At 49.9% G+C, this 18,669-nt stretch overlaps 5 protein-coding genes across 7 annotated transcripts in view; 4 read left to right on the top strand and 1 right to left on the bottom strand.

Annotated features, from left to right (window-relative positions):
* The first annotated feature begins 1,107 nt into the window (after window positions 1–1,107).
* On the top strand, window positions 1,108–4,852 carry LOC9633387 (6-phosphofructo-2-kinase/fructose-2,6-bisphosphatase). Of its 2 annotated transcripts, none has more exons than XM_024665415.1 (23): window positions 1,108–1,361; window positions 1,418–1,481; window positions 1,533–1,681; window positions 1,748–1,810; window positions 1,869–2,120; window positions 2,190–2,282; window positions 2,331–2,429; window positions 2,494–2,523; window positions 2,573–2,626; window positions 2,724–2,777; window positions 2,827–2,904; window positions 2,960–3,051; window positions 3,103–3,160; window positions 3,207–3,281; window positions 3,333–3,380; window positions 3,434–3,531; window positions 3,591–3,666; window positions 3,716–3,778; window positions 3,830–3,921; window positions 3,975–4,043; window positions 4,095–4,158; window positions 4,231–4,296; window positions 4,341–4,852. In XM_024665415.1, the coding sequence occupies exons 1-23, from the start codon at window positions 1,209–1,211 to the stop codon at window positions 4,422–4,424; spliced, it is 1,974 nt and encodes a 657-aa protein (XP_024521183.1). In that variant the 5' UTR covers window positions 1,108–1,208; the 3' UTR covers window positions 4,425–4,852. The 2 variants fall into 2 exon arrangements, with proteins under 2 accessions (XP_024521183.1, XP_002991717.2); XM_002991671.2 differs by having other exon boundaries at window positions 1,406–1,481.
* Window positions 4,853–4,959: 107 nt separating this feature from the next.
* LOC9632932 (aconitate hydratase, cytoplasmic) lies at window positions 4,960–9,224 on the top strand. Its single transcript, XM_024665414.1, has 19 exons — window positions 4,960–5,372; window positions 5,438–5,521; window positions 5,576–5,736; window positions 5,794–5,886; window positions 5,957–6,142; window positions 6,193–6,354; window positions 6,413–6,557; window positions 6,611–6,753; window positions 6,808–6,864; window positions 6,919–6,998; window positions 7,049–7,124; window positions 7,176–7,429; window positions 7,485–7,603; window positions 7,652–7,773; window positions 7,831–7,929; window positions 7,976–8,455; window positions 8,522–8,620; window positions 8,673–8,915; window positions 8,970–9,224. Exons 1-19 carry the CDS (start codon window positions 5,066–5,068, stop codon window positions 9,039–9,041), a joined length of 2,982 nt encoding a protein of 993 aa, XP_024521182.1. The 5' UTR covers window positions 4,960–5,065; the 3' UTR covers window positions 9,042–9,224.
* A 1,060-nt stretch (window positions 9,225–10,284) lies between these two features.
* LOC9632931 (serine/threonine-protein kinase-like protein CCR1) lies at window positions 10,285–13,229 on the top strand. The gene has a single exon (XM_002991669.2). It carries the CDS (start codon window positions 10,787–10,789, stop codon window positions 13,100–13,102), a length of 2,316 nt encoding a protein of 771 aa, XP_002991715.2. The 5' UTR covers window positions 10,285–10,786; the 3' UTR covers window positions 13,103–13,229.
* A 357-nt stretch (window positions 13,230–13,586) lies between these two features.
* Window positions 13,587–15,816, top strand: LOC9632885 (RGG repeats nuclear RNA binding protein A). The gene is made up of 7 exons (XM_002991668.2): window positions 13,587–14,135; window positions 14,251–14,761; window positions 14,812–14,880; window positions 14,936–15,074; window positions 15,122–15,277; window positions 15,342–15,395; window positions 15,457–15,816. Exons 1-7 carry the CDS (start codon window positions 13,970–13,972, stop codon window positions 15,625–15,627), a joined length of 1,266 nt encoding a protein of 421 aa, XP_002991714.1. The 5' UTR covers window positions 13,587–13,969; the 3' UTR covers window positions 15,628–15,816.
* LOC9632930 (warthog protein 6) overlaps window positions 15,730–18,669 on the bottom strand; it is an 86,166-nt gene continuing 83,226 nt past the window's right edge. Inside the window, exons 1-4 of one of the 2 annotated variants that reach the window (XM_002991622.2) lie at window positions 16,711–16,824; window positions 16,581–16,648; window positions 16,308–16,524; window positions 15,730–16,257 (exon numbers count right to left, since the gene is read on the bottom strand). In XM_002991622.2, coding sequence (XP_002991668.1) covers window positions 15,917–16,257; window positions 16,308–16,524; window positions 16,581–16,648; window positions 16,711–16,801 — 717 coding nt within the window. In that variant the 5' untranslated portion in view covers window positions 16,802–16,824 and the 3' untranslated portion in view covers window positions 15,730–15,916. Of the gene's footprint in view, window positions 16,258–16,307; window positions 16,525–16,580; window positions 16,649–16,710; window positions 16,825–18,669 lie in introns of those variants that run through there. The other variant, XM_024665408.1, reaches the window with a different exon arrangement.

Below are 18,669 nucleotides of genomic sequence, written 5' to 3'. Positions count from 1 at the left end.
AAGATCCGACTTCCTTACGTTTCCCTCTCCTCCAAAGTGCAAACCCTCCTGCCCAAAAGATGCCGCTTCCAGGAAGCACAGAATCGCAGGGTAGTAATCCGCTTCCGCCACCTTTATCTTCCGAAGTCTAGCCGTCCGTAAATGAGTGAGCTGCACTTTACCTCCTTCGACTAGCAAGTACAGCCACCGAAGGGCAACTAAAATCCGGTCGGCCTGGCCTAGCATTGTCTCCGGCTGCACACAAACCCGTTTATACCTGCTGATTGCCCTTAGCACTAGTGACATATGTATTGCTCGGAACCCGTTTTTTACCTGAAAAAACGATCTTTAGCACTAGTGACAAATGTATTGCTCAGAAGCCGTTTCTTACCTTCAAGTTTTTTCAGGAAGGAGCGAAGTGTGGCCGCTTTGTCCTGTGGAGTCGAAGGAATGAAGTACCTAGCTACCAAATGCACAGGCATTTCCATAAACTCTAAATGGATCCACGCCTTCTCCTCGGCAGTGAGCGGCAAATCCCACAGCGCCTTCAAAAATGACTCGACCGCCATGCCCTAAGAAAACCTTTATGGATTTTTATGAGAAAAACTTATATTTAGGGTTTGAGTAAAATGAATATCGGCAATGAATCAGGAAATCCATAACTATATTATAAATAATGAAATCTTTTAATTTTAATTATTGTTTTAAAAATATTTTTAAAGTCACTGCAGCGCCATTACTATGTTTTCCTACTCTCTCCTATCTTACCATCTATCTAAACGCCAGGTTGACGGCCTTAAGGTATTTTGCAACTTCCGGAAATCCAGTGTTGGAGTGCTATAAATTGTGGTGGAGGTCCTCGACCGCTAGGTGGCGGACATGAACATTACACCTTTACTTCCAACTCAGCACAAAGAGCTTGCAAAATTAAATGTATCTTGCCTTTTCATGCTCTGACCTTTTTCCATAGCGCTCATAGCGCCTCAACGAGAAGAATCTATTGCAGAAGATGCTGCCGGCGTCATTCTACCATTGCTGATCGAACAGCGCGATGACACGTGGCCGTAGACTACGTGTCCTGGCTTGCGAAGCATATTCGAAGGTGCTTGACAAAGAGGAAGCGCAGCGATAGATAGGGATTTCTTTTCTCTGTTCTTGGCTTCGCGTCATCGCTCAGGGTTTGGGATGTGCTGCCGAGGGATGATGTTGTAGCAGCGACGATCAGGGCAATGGATGATGGCGCCAGCCCTGGCGCATTGCGAAATCCCAGCGCCGGAGCCGGCATTGTGCTGAAATTGCGAAAGATTGATCATCGGGAGCTTCCCAGCGATGTTTCTCCTCGTGTCTACGTCGCGGCAGCGGATCGATCATTCCAGAACGCGGTAAGTTCTTTATTCTCTATTCTTTTTATAATTTTCTCTTCTAGTGCTCGTCACAGATGGATTTGGAGCGTATAGGTTCGGATACTTGGGAGCTCACGAAAGCTTTTCCCGTTGATTCAGGTACCACTGCCATAGCACTTTAGCTACATGCTAGCTTATAGCGCTTTCCAGGAAAAGTACGTTTCAGATTCTCTCTAGACGGCACTGGAATCTCCAATGGCGATGAATTTGGGGATCACATTTTCTCTCTCGATGATAGAGAAATCTCCGAAGTTTTCATTCATAGCTTTAAGTTTGCAGTGACCATATCCAAACAAGAGGTAAGGTTTTTATGCGTTTCTTTCAATAGCGAGTGATTATTATTGCGAGCTTCTTGCGAATCTCAGGAAAATGGCGTATTGGTTTCAAAGGAGAATGCCTTGGCACGACCCAGGTCCGTATCAATCAAGGTGTGTTGTTTTCACAAACTGGAATATTTCTTTACCACTTAACTATATTCTTGTTAAGGACTTGGTGCTTTTAGGCTCTGAAGACCCTCTGGCAGTGGAGTCTACTGTTTCTGGAATGGGGACAACGCCAAAGTCGCCAGAAGCAAGAATGTCATCCCGTTCTATCGGCACGGATCCTTCAACTCCTCGTTATGAGGACCACCAGGGCCTCTTTGTGAACAGGAGCGTCGGTAACTCTCCAAAGCTCCTCCGGATTTCCAGTGATATTAGTATGTTGGACGGCGATTTGGGGCTGAATGACAAGCGAGAGGTGAGCATTTATAAATTGCTGGTTGTCTTGATGATTGGAAACTCGTTTCCTCCTCCTTTCTCTCTTCAGGATATGCCGGAGGCCACTGGAGCTGTGGCAGCTGCAGCGGTCTCTGAAAGAATGCTGCTTCCAAAAGAACGGCGCCAACTCGCTATTGTGCTGGTAGATTGTCGTCATTCTTAACTCTTATCTTTGAATCGGGTTCTACAGGTGGGCTTACCAGCAAGGGGGAAAACTTTCACTGCTGTCAAGCTAACAAGATATCTTCGTTGGCTTGGTCATGACACTAAACACTTCAACGTTGGAAAAGTCAGTCAGTCACTTTGTTTGTCTTGAAGGGCTCTCAGGTTTTTGGTGTGATTTTTCTTACCAGTACAGGCGTTTAAAACACGGCTGCACTCAGGTAGATGTGAAAGCATGGTTGACAAAAATGTAACAATGTGTGACTGTAGGCTGCAGACTTCTTTCGTGGCGACAATCAGGAAGGTGTTGATGCGCGAAACGAAGTGAGTTTTTTCCTTTTCTTTTTATTTCGCATTCGTTTCTTTCTTCTTTCTTTGCTTGTGTCCGGCTTGCGCCAAATGACTATCTTTTATTTTGTAGGTCGCGATTCTTGCAATGGAGGACATGTTCTCCTGGATGGACGCTGGTGGTCAGGTGTGATGTCATTTCTGGTTTGATGTAGCTTTAATTCTGATTTACGCAGATTGGTGTCTTTGATGCCACGAATAGCACGAAAGAACGAAGGAACTTGATTTTAAAACTAGCAGAAGACAAATGCAAGGTAACACCTTTTAAATTTCTTGAGCTGAAATCTGGCTATATTATATACATTGAAGGTGATTTTCTTAGAAACAATCTGTAAAGACCAGAGTATAATCGATCGCAACATCAATCTCAAAATCCAGCAAAGTCCGGATTACGCTGACCAGTAAGCGCTTAAAGTCACTCTTTCATTTTGGATTAAGTTTCTATAAAACAGAACAGATTATAATGTGGCACTCAAAGATTTCAAAGCTCGCCGTGAAAACTATGAGAAAGTAATGTACAATTTATATTCTCACAGACACTCACTCTGTCTCTCAGGTATATGAAACCGTGGACGAGGGGTCTTACATCAAGATGATCGATACTGTTACAGGGCAAGGTGGTCAAATACAAGTATGGTAACCCGTTTTGAGGCTTCGCTAGTTATCTAAATTTATTTGCCAGATAAATGCTATCAGTGGATATTTGCCTGGACGCATCGTTTTCTTTCTGGTAAGAAGTTCCGATTTTGTTGACGTGTTTAGCTCTGTTGCTTTGTCTTCCAGGTCAACACTCACATTACCCCTCGTCCAATCTTTCTAACACGACATGGTGAAAGTATGTACAATTTGACGGGGCAGATTGGAGGCGATCCACCTTTAAGGTTGTAAACTTTTTAATACCTTTTTGATCTGAAAGCGTTGTACATGGTACTGATGGCAGTGACGCTGGAGAGCAGTATGCCATTCAGCTGGCTAGTTTCATCGGCAAGCAACTTAAATCAGAAGTTACAGCATCTGTAAGTTTATTCGCTAAACTACTTCCATGGATTCACTTGTCAATTGTAGATTTGGACTAGCACCCTTCAAAGAACAAGTCTTACTGCCCACCACATTGTACGATTTCCAAAGGTACAGGAAAAATGTGCATAGTAGAAAATGGTCATAGAAACTCTTGCTTAGGTGCAATGGCGGGCATTGGACGAAATCAACGCTGGAATCTGTGACGGCATGACTTACGAAGAAATCGGGAAGAAAATGCCAGACGAGTACTTGTAAGGACTTTGGCCTTTTTTTTCTTGAGTTTGGCCTAATACCTCATTTTCAGAGCGCGTAAGCTGGACAAGTTGCGCTACAGATATCCTCGCGGTGAATCCTATCTGGATGTAATCCAGAGGTAAGCACAAAGTTTTATCGCCTTTGAATTCTCAGTGTTTCTGTCATACAGGCTTGAGCCAGTCATCATAGAGTTGGAGCGCCAGAGGGCTCCGGTTGTTGTCATTGCTCATCAGGTTTGCTTTGCTTCTTCTCAATCGTCTCGTCTCGTTTCGTGTGCTAGGATTTTAACTAGCGTTTTTCATCAGGCTGTTCTTCGCTCCTTGTATGCCTACTTTGCGGACAAACCACTGAAAGAAATCCCACACATCGAGGTAATATTTTACGATCTTGATTTCTCGCGTTTAGCCGACTACAGGTACCACTCCACACTGTCATTGAGATCCAAATGGGAGTCACTGGGATCCAAGAGAAACGATACAAGCTAATGGAGGATAATTGATAACCTCATTATAAAAGGCATTGACATCTTTGTACGGAAGCGGGGGAGTTACGTACGGGTATCTTGACATGTCCAGATGCCCATTATGGGCATATGCGATTAGGGCGCTATGGACGAGCAGGGAATCGGGGAATTCGCAGCTCCGGTAGCGAAATTCGTGGAATTCGGTGCGCGGATGCAAATGCGCGCCTTGAAATCGTCAAATTGGGCGCATTCGATCGCGAATTGGGATCAATCGATCGCGATCTGGGCGCCCCTTGATTGATCGATTGATCGGACCAAAGAATTGTCGCAAATCTAACGAAGGTGCTGTGGGCAAGTGTCTTGCTGTTTTGGCACTGTTAGAACGGGACAACGAAGCAAGCTAATTTAGCTTATATTAGTGCAAATGAAAATGCCGCCATCAGGAAAGGCCTCCCTTTTGTCGCTATCCGTGCTCGTTCCGCCCACACGTGTTGATCCGACGGCGCGCGGGGCGATGGCCATTCCATCCGACGGCCACGGCTCCACCCGTGTTGGTTCTAAGGGAAAAGAAGGAACCCTAGAATTGAAAATCTCCTATCGAAGCTTTTCTCATTCCGATGATTGCTTGAGGAGAGAGGAGGAGGCGGCGCTGGTGAGAATCGATAGGCTCTTCCCCGATGTCTGTGTCATCGTCGCTCAAGTTGCCGCGCCTGGCGCGATTGGCATTGCGGGCGCGCGCGGTGTATTTGGAGAATCCCGGATCCAGGAATTTCTCCGCTTGCTCGTCGTCGGCTAGGTCCGGCAGGCCTGCTAGATCGAAGTACTTTTCTTCCTCCTCTGCGGCCGCTGCCGATCTGCCGTTTGGAGCCCCCGCCTGGTACAGGAGGGGCGCTAGGATCGGAGGAGGTCAATGCGCTGTCGCGCAGGCCGGGGTTTTGACGGCGCCTGGACAGCGCAGGAGTTCCAGGGACTACTCCTCGTCAGGTCTGATTTCGCTGCGATGCATTCGCAAGAGCTGAAATATTTCTCCTTGGATTCGTTTTTTGCAGCTAACCCCTACAAGAATCTGGTAAAGCCTTTGGAGGGCCATGGAAAGTACTACAGCCTGCCAGCTTTGAACGATCCTCGCGTTGGTAAGTCCCATTGTTTGTGCGTGGTTTGGCCACTGAAATTCTTTGGCTTTTCAGAAAAGCTGCCGTATTCCATCAAGATTCTACTGGAGTCGTGCATCAGGAACTGTGACAACTTTCAAGTCACAAAGGAAGATGTGGAGAAAATCATAGACTGGGAGAACACAGCTCCCCAGCAAGTGGAGATCGCTTTTAAGCCCGCACGAGTCATCTTGCAGGTAGCCCACCAGTTTAGATGCTTTCGTAATTTCTTAGCTTAACTGTCTCTTTTCCAGGATTTTACTGGAGTTCCTGCTGTTGTTGACTTGGCTGCAATGCGTGATGCGATGAAGAGGCTCGGTGGGGATCCCAACGTAATTAATCCCATGGTAAGCTACGTGATCAGCTTAACTTAGTTCATGTTCTTGACTCAAACTTCTTTCCGTTTATTTTTTTCAGATTCCTGTTGATCTGGTCATAGATCATTCAGTTCAAGTTGATGTAGCGAGGGCTGCGAATGCTCTTGAAGCCAACATGAAACATGAATTCGACCGTAACAAGGAGCGATTTGGATTTCTAAAGTGGGGTGCTACAGCTTTCAAAAACATGCTGGTTGTGCCGCCTGGGTCGGGTATTGTGCACCAGGTACTGTTTCGAATATTTTAGTTTTGTTTCTGAGACACTATTGGTTGCAGGTTAATCTCGAGTATCTAGCTCGTGTAGTTTTTTCTAATGATGGATTTTTATACCCGGATAGTCTAGTTGGGACTGACTCACACACGACGATGATAGACGGGCTTGGTGTTGCCGGATGGGGTGTTGGAGGTATTGAAGCTGAGGCAGCGATGCTTGGTCAGGTCAGTATAATTAGATTTGATTCTACTGTAGTGTTTATCAAAGAGTACATGTTTGCAGCCAATGAGTATGGTTTTGCCCGAGGTTGTTGGCTTCAAGTTAAGCGGCAAACTTCGAACTGGAGTTACTGCTACCGATTTGGTGCTGACGTGCACTCAGATGCTGAGGAAACATGGTGTTGTGGGAAAATTTGTCGAGTTTTATGGTAAGGTTTCTGGTTTTGCACTCGCTGGAGTATTCTACTCACGCTTTTTATAGGCAAGGGTATGCAAGAGCTGTCCTTGGCTGATCGGGCGACTATTGCAAATATGTCTCCTGAGTACGGTGCCACCATGGGCTTTTTCCCTGTGGATCACGTGTCTTTGCAGTATTTGCGGATGACCGGTCGTGATGAGAAGAAGGTACTTGTTTCTTTCGGCCTCTACAAACGTATTCTGAATGCTGTTTGTGCCCAGGTCGAGATGATTGAATCCTACTTGCGAGCAAACAAAATGTTCATTGATTACGATGAGGTATGCATGTATATGAGCTTTACACATGTTTCTTACGTATCTTGGTTGTTGCAGCCTGAAACCGAGAAGGTTTATTCTTCGTATTTGGAGTTGGATCTGGATTCAGTACAGCCCTGCGTGTCTGGTCCGAAACGGTAAGGCAGGTTCTTCATACTTGCTAAGATTCTCATGTTGAACCGTTCAGTCCACACGATCGAGTAAACTTAAAAGATATGAAAGAAGATTGGCATAATTGTTTGGATAGCAAGGTCGGGTTCAAGGTAAGAAACCGATAATTCATTTTCTTTTATCTGACATGCTGCTATTTGTAGGGCTTTGGCGTGCCTAAAGATGAGCAGTCGGCAATTGCAAAGTTCAAATTTGAAGGAAAACCAGCTGAGCTCAGACATGGCGATGTTGTTATTGCCGCCATTACAAGCTGTACGAATACGTCGAATCCTAGTGTGATGCTTGGGGCCGGACTTGTTGCGAAAAAAGCAACAGAACTTGGCCTTCAAGTAAAGCCTTGGATAAAGACGAGTCTTGCTCCAGGGTCCGGGGTAGTTACAAAGTATCTTAAGCAGAGGTAAACTAAGTGACATGTATATTACTCTTTGTCTGACATCCTTCGTGCTTTTCAGTGGCTTGACAGAGTATCTTGACAAGCAAGGTTTTAGTTTGGTTGGTTATGGCTGCACAACGTGCATTGGTAATTCTGGAGAAATTCACGAAGATGTAGCGTCTGCCATTGCTGACAATGGTGAGTAATTCTTTGGCTGGAATTATTTTTCTCACTTCTTAATTTCAGATATGATCGCGGCTGCCGTGCTTTCTGGAAACCGTAACTTCGAGGGTCGTATCCATCCTTTGACTCGAGCTAATTACTTGGCATCACCTCCTTTGGTAGTCGCATATGCCTTAGCTGGAACGGTAAGATCCTTCGCTGTGCATCTCGTGCTGGGGATTCTGACAGAAATTCGCTTATAGGTTGATATCGACTTCGATACGGAACCTATTGGAGTTGGGAAATCAGGAAAAGAGGTTTTCTTGAGGGATATTTGGCCTTCGTCCGAAGAAGTGGCAAAGGTGTTGACTAGCTCGTGCTTTCTTTGTTTTAACATGCGCTCTCCAGGTAGTCGAAAAAGCCGTGGTTCCGGACATGTTCCGATCAACATATAAGACCATCACGAAGGAAAACAAAATGTGGAACAATCTTTCCGCTCCTTCTGGTGCTTTATATGCGTGGGATCCAGAATCTACTTACGTGCATGACCCCCCGTTTTTTAAATCGATGACGAAGAGCCCTCCTGGCGTCCACGGCGTAAAAGATGCGTATTGTATTCTAAACTTTGGGGACAGCATCACGACTGATCATATATCTCCTGCGGGAAACATCAACAAAGACAGTCCAGCTGCCAGGTACTTGATGGAACGTGGAGTTGAGAAAAAGGACTTCAACTCTTATGGAAGCCGTCGGGGTAACGACGAGATCATGGCAAGAGGAACATTTGCCAACATCCGGATTGTCAACAAGTTTCTCAAAGGCGAGGTTGGCCCCAAGACAATTCATATACCTTCTGGAGAAAAGCTTTCTGTATTTGACGCTGCCAAGGTATATTTGATTTTGCAAATTTTTTTGACTTTTTAAGATTTTTATTTTTCACTTCTATTTTTTCAGAAATACCAAGACGAGGGGCATGATACCATCATACTTGCTGGTGCAGAATATGGAAGTGGAAGCTCCAGGGATTGGGCTGCCAAAGGGCCGTATTTGCAGGTAAAAAATGTTGCGTTTTTATTGTTGCCTTCAAATGTTCCTTTCCTTTCAGGGTGTGAAAGCAGTAATTGCGAAGAGTTTTGAGCGTATTCATCGGAGCAACTTGGTGGGAATGGGCATCATCCCGTTGTGTTTCAAGAGCGGTGAGGACGCAGAATCGCTGGGATTGACAGGGTACGAGAGGTTCACCATTGATATTCCTTCGGACATCAAGGACATCAAGCCGGGGCAAGACGTTCTTGTGAAGACTGATAAAGGCAAAAGTTTCACCTGCACTTTGCGGTTTGACACACAGGTTCGTTTTTCAAATTCTTGCTCGAGATTCTCTTGGTAACGCTTCTCATTGCAGGTGGAATTGACGTATTTTGAGAATGGAGGCATTCTACATTACGTGATTAGACAACTACTTCAGTCCAAGTAAAATGTTCCTTTTTTTTTTCCTTTGGGAGCGGGTGACGGGGCACAGGATGTACACTATTTTGGTTTTCTTTTTCGATTGATCGCCAGCCAGGTATTTCTCTGTGCTGAATAAAACCGAGAGGTTTTTCTGGAAGTCAGCCGAATTTTTTTACTCTTACGAAATAAAGGTGAATGTGTCCAGATATCCAGTTTTTGTCTCAGAGGTTTCAATCCCTGCCATAGTTTTTGTGTTGTAACAGATGCAATGTTTTGCAGCTTCAATCCAGTGAACTGTTATTGTCAGGTCCCGACGATGCTGATTACTTTTCAGTGCCACGCATCCAACCATGTGCCATGTTTTAAGTCAAGGTAAGAACTCTTTTCCTTTTCAATTTTTCGAGCTTTAAACAGGCCCATCCTCATCGCATTATATTTTATATCGTTTGCAAGGCTGGTACTAAAATCGCTGTGTCAGGTCGCTTGGATTTCAAAGGCAAAGAGACATTGAATAGGAGAAACCGGCAGAGGTTTGCACGTTGGGAGGAAGCAAAAACAGTCGACGAGTATGGAGCATAAAGAGGGGCGGAGTGGATTGTTTTCGGCAAAGGTGGCCGGCCCAAAGTACACGACCTGGGAATAGCTCGTCAAGATGTCCTGGAAGCTTAGAGAAGAACAGGCGGTCAGGGACAGGCAGTGCAAATTGGGCTGGTGGTGCTGGCTGGCTGGCCGGCTGGTTGGACTGCTACTCCACTTTTCTCCGCCCGTCGACGATCTTTACTCCCGGGGGGGGGGGGGGGGGAAACGAGAACTTTAGCGGAAAAGCAGGAAGAAAGCTCGGCAAGGACCAACTCAAGAGTCATGGATGGTCTACGCAAACAGTGTGGAAGTAGTCAGGAACAGTGACAACAGCAGTGGACAGCGGGAATCGAATTGACCACCACTCCAGTAAATTCGGAGGAGAATCGCGAGAGAAGGAGAGAGCTTTTCTATCTCGCTCGGGGGAGGAGGACGAGAGACATGGATGGCAGGGAACTAGATGTTTAGTTAAGAGCAGTGGCCAAGCGGGAGCCGACACGCGGCAGCGCCTGGACCGTTTGTCGTTTGTGCCGTCCAACGGCTGGGCTTTGCTGCTGGGGTGACGGGCAGGTGACGGGCGGGTGACGGGTACTTGGAAAAAATTTGGTGATGGTGGCGGAGTGGTGGTGGTGGTGGTGGAGTGGTGGAGGTGGTGGTGGTGGTGGTGGTGGTGGGGATCACAGTCCAGCTGTGGAGTTAGCTCTTTGGGGTCTCTTCTATTCTTTCTCCCCGCGGGGGACGAATAGCTTGGTTCTTCCTATGATTGCCAGAGGATCTCGGTCCGACCCGACTAAAGAATGAGGATGGCTCCAATCGGGATCTAGCAGCGGCAGTAGCAGCAGCAGCGGCGGCGGCAAGCGGCTAATCATTCAGCAGGAGAAAACTTTGGTGGCTCTCGCAAAGATGGCAGCGCTCCAGCTGTGGTTGCTTTCTTTAGGCGGATCATGCACATGTACAGCTTGGCAGGAAGATTGATGAGCTTTTCTCCCGCTGTTCTTGGCTGCCGAGGAGGAGGATCATCGCCTGGTAGCTCGGGTTTCTGGCCGCTAGTAAGTGGATCGCTCGCAGGCAGGGAATTCTCAATGCCCTCTAGCAGGAACCGCGTAGCAAGGATCAGGGAGGAGGAAGATTGGCTGTGGCATTCGCAGCAAGATCTGGGACAGGAATCACAGGGAAAGAGGCTGGAAAGGAATGACTTTCGGCGGCAAATCCTCACCACTGCCACCACCATCGCTGAGTTATAGCAGGACAATTCTCTTCGTGTTCTTCCTCGAGTTCTTGAGCTCGGCGAAGATGGTTCTCGGACTGGGCGGTATGTGTTCTATCGCTGCCTCGTACGGGGAGGACGATCCATTGTTTTGCGCGGTCGAGGCGACGTTCGAGCAGCAAGTGTTTTGCTGGGGGAGGAATGAGAGCTTGGAGTGGCCATCGACGGGTCCGGCGATGCTGGGTCTCTCGGGTGGAATGGGATTTATGTGTGGGATCGCGGCCGGGAGCCAGCGTCCCTTTTGCTGGCGGAAGAACCTCACGTCGATCAACATCGTCCCCGAGCAGTTCCAGAACACGAGCTACGATTCCATCGCCGCTGGCGACGGCCATGTCTGCGCTGCTCGCTCCCAGGACGCGCTGGTGGACTGCTGGAACGGGGACGACAGCCTTAACGTGCCGCGCGGCGTGACGCTGCGGTCCCTGGTCGCGGGGCGGAGGTTTGTTTGCGGTATAGAGACCGGCGATGGCGGTACCGCGCGGTGCTGGGGCGATGCCAGCCTTGCTGCCACGGCTCCGCCTGGTGACGTGGAGTTTGAGTCGCTGTCTGCCGGCGGCGAGCACGCGTGTGGGATTGTGAGGAAGTCGAGGGAGATTCGGTGCTGGGGGGACAACCGGCTTGGTCAGACGGATGCACCGCGCGGTATACCTTTCGTGGTTCTCAGCCTGGGATTGAATCATGGGTGTGCCGTGCGGCAGGACACGCACGGCGTTATGTGCTGGGGGCGGGGGTTTAATGCGTCGGCGGCGCCAGACCGGACGGAGTTCTTGGCGCTGGCCTCGTCGCGCGTCGTGACGTGCGGTGTACGGGAGGATAATTTGCTCGTGGTGTGCTGGGGGAATGGCACGGAGTTCGCGCCGCCGCTGCAGCTGTCGAGCCCCGGAGTGTGTACCGCTGCGCCGTGCGGTGCGGGAGAGTTTAGCTTTAACGCGTCCAGCCTGGGCGTGGTTACCGCGGGCTTGTGCTCGAGCAGCACACAGCAGGTGTGCGCGCCGTGCGCGAGCGACTGCTCGAATGGATCGTTCGTGTCGGCACCCTGTGGCGCGAATGACAACCGGCGGTGCACTGATTGCTCGCTGTGCGAGACGAAGTTGTGCCGCGGGCTGTGCCACTTGTCGCCGTTGCCAGTGGCGCCCGAGATCAGCGCTGTTGGGGTGGAAGAGCGGCGCCACCGTGCGGTAAGCCTAGCGGCGGTACTGGGTGCCGCCATCTCTGGCGGCGTCGTGGTGGCGGTGATTGGGCTGTTGGCTTGGTGCTGCTTGCAGCGGCGGAGAGGGAGATGGTGGCGGAACAGCGGCAGCGGGAGATCGGGGGACGGCGCCTACGGCCACCAAAACGGCGGCACCGGCACCGGCACCTCCGGCGGCATGCAGCTGCAGTCGGTTGGCTCCGGCGGCATACCGTGCGTCAAACCGCCCGAGGCCTTGCGGTACCGGCTGTCCGAGCTCCGCGACGCCACAGGCAACTTCAAGGAGGTGAACGAGCTGGGCCGCGGGAGCTATGGCTTCGTGTACAAGGCGGTCTTGGGCGACGGGCAGCTGGTGGCGGTGAAGCGCGCGAATGCGGCGCAGAGGATTCACGGCAGCAGCCGGGATTTCGACGCGGAGCTTGAGATCTTGTGCAAGCTCCGCCACGCCAACATTGTCAACCTGGTGGGCTACTGCGGGGAGATGGGCGAGCGGCTCCTCATGTACGAGTTTATGCCGCACGGTACGCTGCGCGACCACCTCCACGGCGGGCTCTCACCGCTGGGGTGGGGACTGAGGCTTCGCGTCGCCGCGCAGGCCGCCAGGGGCCTGGAATTCCTCCACAAGGAGGACGTCATCCACAGGGATGTAAAGTCTGCGAATATTCTCCTGGACGCGGAGTGGTCGGCCCGCGTCGCCCCGCCGGACGCGGGGTACCGCGATACGGAATATTCCACCGCGCCGCGGATGACTGCCGCGGGTGATGTGTACGGCTTCGGGGTGGTGCTGCTGGAGCTGCTGTCCGGCAGGAAGGCGTACGACTGCGAGTTTGAGCCGGCAGGGGTGGCGGAGTGGGCTGGGCCGTTGATTAGGACGGGGCGGTGGGCGGAGGTGGTGGATCGGGCGGTGGAGGGGCCCCGGAATGTGGAGCCGGTGGCGAGGCTGGCGGAGATAGCGGAGAAGTGCGTGAGGGTGAGGGCGGAGGAGCGGCCGCCAATGGGCCAAGTTGCGGTGTGGTTGGAGCAAATAGCTCAAGGGAGTGGATCTTTGTAAAGACCAGAAAAAAGAAAAGTATTGACAGTAATTTTTTCATTTTTTTATTTCTTGGATTTGTTGGACGGCTGAAAAGGAAAATTTTCTGGCTGTTCTAGAGAAAATAATAATACAATGTTCACGTGAAGGTGAGATTGACATGGTGGTGTCAGTCGGTGTGTTCTTGGCTGATATGATAAGGATCACTTGATCGATTTCTTTCCATCGTATGCAAGAAAGATTCGACCGCGCGTGAGCATGATGAGTGCGTATGACTCTGAAAATTCTTCTTTTTTCGATCTCTCGCGCGATCAATCAATCAGCAACTTTGATCGACAGCCAACTTGTTTCTTAAGTGTGTTCCAGCTGTTTGCCACACTTGATCGTCAATCACAACGAACTTATGACAAGAAAAGCTTAAACTAAAGGAGGTTAGAAAAGTTCGATAAAGGTGGTGGACATTGCCCTAATGTCCGCTTAAAGGTGGCGTTGCCCTAAGGGCACGGGACAATGCGTACGGACGTGGATATTTTGCCATAGTATTGGAAGCCGCCGCCTTACATTACCTATTCCAGTGTGTCCGTGAGGTTTCTTCGTCGTCGTCGTTGCGTCTTCTTCGAGTGAGAGAGAGGGAGACCCTAGCGAGCGAGCGAGCGAGCGAGCGGTGGCGCTAGATTGATAGCTCTCTTCTCCAGGGTTTGTGTTCTTGCGTGCGGACTTTCTAGGGCTTTTAGGGTTCTAGCTCCCAGCTTCTTCTTCTTCCAGGCAATGGCTCCTGTCCAAGATAGGCCGCGGACGCGCGCGCTCGCCATCGCCAGCTCCAGGCCGGCACAGAAGAGCTGAAGAGGGGTGAAAAGGCTCCGATAATCTGCATCGCGGCGGCCCGCCATGGCGAACCAAAATTCTTTTGCCCTGCTCATCGACAACGAGAGCGATGCTCCGACGCTCATCGCCCACGCGGCCGCGGCCGCTACCGAGGAGAAATCCAAGGCGCCGCCGCCTCCTCCCCCGCCCGCGAAGATGCCGACCAAGCCCCCGCCTCCAGCCGAAGCCGGTATGTTCGTTCTAGCATTTTCTTTCTCTTCCAATCCGGCAGCATTGCGCGGCGAAGATCGCTGCTGCTTGGAATATTTTTTCTTCTTCGTTAGCTCACGTCATCGTCGTTACAGTGAGGGATGCCCAACGGAGCCAGGGAAGGGGCGGCGGACGTGGCATGGGACGTGGCACCGGACGTGGCGGCGGACGTGGCTATGACGCTGAAAGCTCACCACGCGATTCTTATCGTGGTCGAGGCGCTGGCCGAGGTGGCGGTGCCGACGGCGCGGAGAACGGCCAGCTGGAGGACGGAGCCGGCGGGTACCGGGGACGTGGACGCGGGCGGGGCAGGGGACGTGGTCGCGGGCGTGAAGGCGAGGAGAACGAGGTGCCCAATGGTGGTGCTTTTGAGGAGGATCCCAATGAGTCCCGTCCACGTCGCGTTGAGCGAGCTGACCGTGGGGATTACCGCGGCGGACGTGGTGGTGGCGAGCGTGGCGAGCGTGGTGAGCGCGGGGCCGAGCGTGGTGCCGAGCGTGGTGCCGAGCGCGGTGCCGAGCGCGGTGCCGAGCGCGGAGACCGCGTGGAGCGCGAGCGTGACTACCCTCGTCGTCAGTACGACAGGAAAAACACCACTGGCCGCAGGTAAAGTGTTTTGATTCTTTGCTTGGTAGAGGCTGATAGTGGTGATACAGCACTGGAATCAAACGCGATGGCGCTGGTCGCGGAAACTGGGGAACTCCAATCGACCCCGTCTCTGTCGAGTAAGAACTTACGGAGCTTCGTCTTTGTAACTTAATTCGTCTTTCTTCCTGTCAGGGAAGGCAACGCGATCGAGGGTGTGAAACTAGATGGTGCGAAGCTCGAAGCCCCAGAAGCCGAGGCACCTAAGTCGGAGGCAGCACAAGAAACTCCAGAGGTCACTGAGGAACAGAAAGAGGAGGAGAAAGAAGAAAAGGTTTGTGCTTTCCCGAGAAATCCAAGGCTTATTGTTTTTTCCGACAGGAAATGACCCTGGACGAGTATGAGAAAGTGATGGAGGAGAAGCGCAAGGCCCTCACTGCCATGAAGAGCGAGGAGAGGAAAGTGGTGGCTGACAGTGAGTTCCAGAAGATGCAGCTGGTTGACAAGAAGGCCGACGAGGATATCTTCATCAAACTGGTAAAGTTCTTCGATTGTTATGTTATGCGAGGAAGGGAGACTGACTGAGTTTCATACTCGACAGGGAGCGGACAAGGCCAAGAAGAAAGAAGGGGAGAAGGATGATAAGACCAAGAAGGTAAATGGATGGGCTTGTTTGTGGCTTTCTTCTAACGATGAGCGTGTTTTCGTTTCTTCAGTCGGTGCCGATCGAGTTCCGGAAATCCGAGGCGGAGAATCAGTATGGCGGACGTGGTGGCAATCGCGGCCGCGGCCGCGGGAGAGGCCTCAACAACAACACGCGGCTTAGCTCGAGCTCGGCTCCCGAGATTGCCGATTTCCAGCAGTTCCCGTCTCTGGGAGGGAAATGAGATCTCAGCACTCGATTTCTTCGTAACTCTCTCGTTTCCTCTCGTGCTCTTCTTTTTTGCTTGTGTGTGTGATCTGTTGGCTGGCACTTCTCTCGCTCTCACCCTTTTTTCTTAACACTTGAGAAACTTGGAAAACATCTATGCATCTTTGTGATGCATGTCATGAAATGAAGCTTTTGTTTGACATAACACAGTTTCTTCGCTCATTTCTTTCGTTCTTGTTCTGGAGATTTACACTGACTTGATCTGGATTGTGATTATTTCACTCTTATTTACTCCTGATTTTTGCTCAAGCTTTGGTGGCCAGCATTGCTGTTGCAACTCCAGCGATTCCAACGGTGAGAGCAATGCTTCCTCCATACTTGGCTCCAAACTCAGCAAAGTTGACGCAGGAATCCATGGCGGCATAGCCCTCCGCGTAGATTTCCTTCCCGACGATGTTGTAGATGGCGCGAAGTGGAGCGAGCACGGCCTGGTACGCGTATGGGAGGTACTCAGTTGCGCCAATGGCATCAAAGAGGGAGTCCAGGAACCACTCGCTGTGAGAGGAAGCCTCCACGTTGTTAACCATGATGTTGCCGGAGAGAGTGAATGGGTTGTAGAGGCCCAGCTTCTCCACCTTGGAAAGTTCTATAATTGCCAAAAGTAAGCGCAAAGTCTCAAAAGAAGTATGATGTTACCAGTGATTTGAGATGATCCCCAGAGAGTTTCTCCAACCTGGAGATCCTTGGCTCGCTTGTACACAAGCTTTCCCTTGGCGTCGACTGGGATGAAGTGGCCCTCGCTAAGCTCGATCATGTCTGAGGCGGTGTGGACCTGGATGAACTCGGAGATCACATCGGCGTCCTTGTGGCCGAATGCGTAGACATCGGAGAACACGTTTTTGCTCACTGCAACCTTTAGATCTGGCACGTTTAGATGGGCTCTCGAAAAACTTAAGAGCAATACAATACCTTGTCTCCAACTTCGAGATCTCTCATGAGTTTGAGGTCGCCGTTATACATTTGGACGGTGGCATCGCCTGTGTTTTGATTGCGAACATAAAGCTTGTGACTGGTTGTAAAATCGCTTGCAGATTCTTACCTGGGAAACATGAGTTGTTGTTGTTGGTAGCTAGAACAGCGCTAGCAAGAACAGCGAAGAGAGAAGTAGCAAAGAGAAAAGTGTGAGCCATAGAGAACTCTACACTATGGAAGCCTAGAAAGATAGAAAAAGAAGCTCTAGAAGCGATGTTAAATACTACAAACGAGTGCCTATGACATGAGGTTAACGGATCATGTTGGTGATCCTAAAACTTTGATAGCAAGAATTATTTAATTCTAAGTACATACTTGAGATGCCGCATCATTGACTCACTAAAGAAATTAAATGTTCATTAGCATTAAAAGAATGAAAGCAAAATAAAACGAGTTATGGAGTTTCAAAGAATATTCTACGAACCTTGCCCGGGTGGTAGCTATCGGTGGATCTGCCTAGCACACTCGCGGATAAGTGGATCTGCCCAGCACACTCGCAGATAAACTCTTGCTCCTGGTTGGGCGGCATGTTCTGGCGGCGGCTTTTTGGACGTGAGTGAGTAGAAGAGCGCAAGAGCGCAGCTAACATTTAGCTTGTGGGCACAGGAGTTGCCCGCGGATGTGGCACGCTCGCGGAAACTCGAGCTCGGGTTCGAGCTCGGCCTCGTGCTCCTGCTCCTCCTCTCAAGCTCGTCTATGATAACACCACCACCTCCTTGTTCCTCTTCTGCGATATCTGCTACAACCGGCAGTTGACTGCATGCGGCTGCCCCGACACGACGTTGCTTGATCACTGAGCTACGCTCATGGAAACATCTGCCCCAAGCAGCGTTGTACACATGCAAATGCCCTTTACTGGGGAGCGCCTTGGAGCATTCCAGCCTACTTGTACGACAACGAAATGGAGCCTTCAATGACGCCGCTGGAGCCATGCCAGATCAGGAGCATCGAAGCCGTGGGCTGCATTTCCACGTTCGAGCTCGGCCTGCGGTGTCGGGGTCCTCCGGCGGAATTCGTGATCGATGGAACTTTAGGAGAGCTTGATGCTAAACAAGTCCTCGTCTATAAGGAATCCATCTGGCAGAATCGGGTCTCCACTGGCTACATCCTTCTGGCGGTTCCCACCAAGGCATTGCAGTATGGCTCTCTGGACTGGGTCGTCAACTACGACGACTTCCGGGGCATGCCCATGACACTGGCACCAAGCTGTGTGGCTGGCACCAAGCTTGTCCCTGCCAAGGCAGTCTTTGACGATCGTCTTTGGGACAAGCTTGGTGTCCAGGGCAGGGTGGCCAAGGACGCGGCCGTATGTGACATAATGCATTCAGAGGGAATAACAGAGATGATGTTGCTCAAGTCGCAAGTAAATCATTCTTCCTTATTACTCGTGACGTTTAATTCCATTTCATTTTTTTACAGGATCGTGGGGGTACATTGGACAAGGTCACCAATTCTCAGGACACAATGCTGCTCGAGCCAAAATCTAAGGTAAATCACTTTTCTTGTCATGCCAGAATATCAGGTAAATCAGTATCGTTTCTGTGATGCTTACTCCTGTTCTTTCACAGACTAAGGCTGGAGAATGTTTATTCTCCACTGCTGTGCTGGCTGCTAACGCAAAATACATTGCGTGCTCAAAAACCAAGTGTGGTGGCCTTACAATGATGCTTTGTGAAAATCCAAATTGCTTAGCTAACGACGTGATGAGATGGGCAACACATGCGATGTTTAGGATCTTTCTTGGCAAGCAAATATTTTTAGCTTTTAATCTAAAATGTTTTTGTACTTTCAGAGCGGCATTTACAAAAGGACCCTGGGACTAAACTGTCTACATTGATCCAAAGTAGGAAATCAATGTACAACATTCCTATCATGGTATTATATTATATCATTTGAATTTTCTTATAAATTTTATTCTTTTATGTTTTTTAGGAAGTGCTGGAAGCTTTACAAACAGCTAGGATTCTTAAAACTACTGAATTTGAACTTCAACATATAAGAAGTATAGCACTTGGGATGAGCCTTA

This window comes from Selaginella moellendorffii, unplaced genomic scaffold (genome assembly GCF_000143415.4).
Source record: "Selaginella moellendorffii unplaced genomic scaffold, v1.0 SELMOscaffold_122, whole genome shotgun sequence".
Taxonomy (NCBI): domain Eukaryota; kingdom Viridiplantae; phylum Streptophyta; class Lycopodiopsida; order Selaginellales; family Selaginellaceae; genus Selaginella; species Selaginella moellendorffii.
Note: the sequence above shows the minus strand (reverse complement) of the source record. Positions and strands in the feature narration are given on the sequence as shown.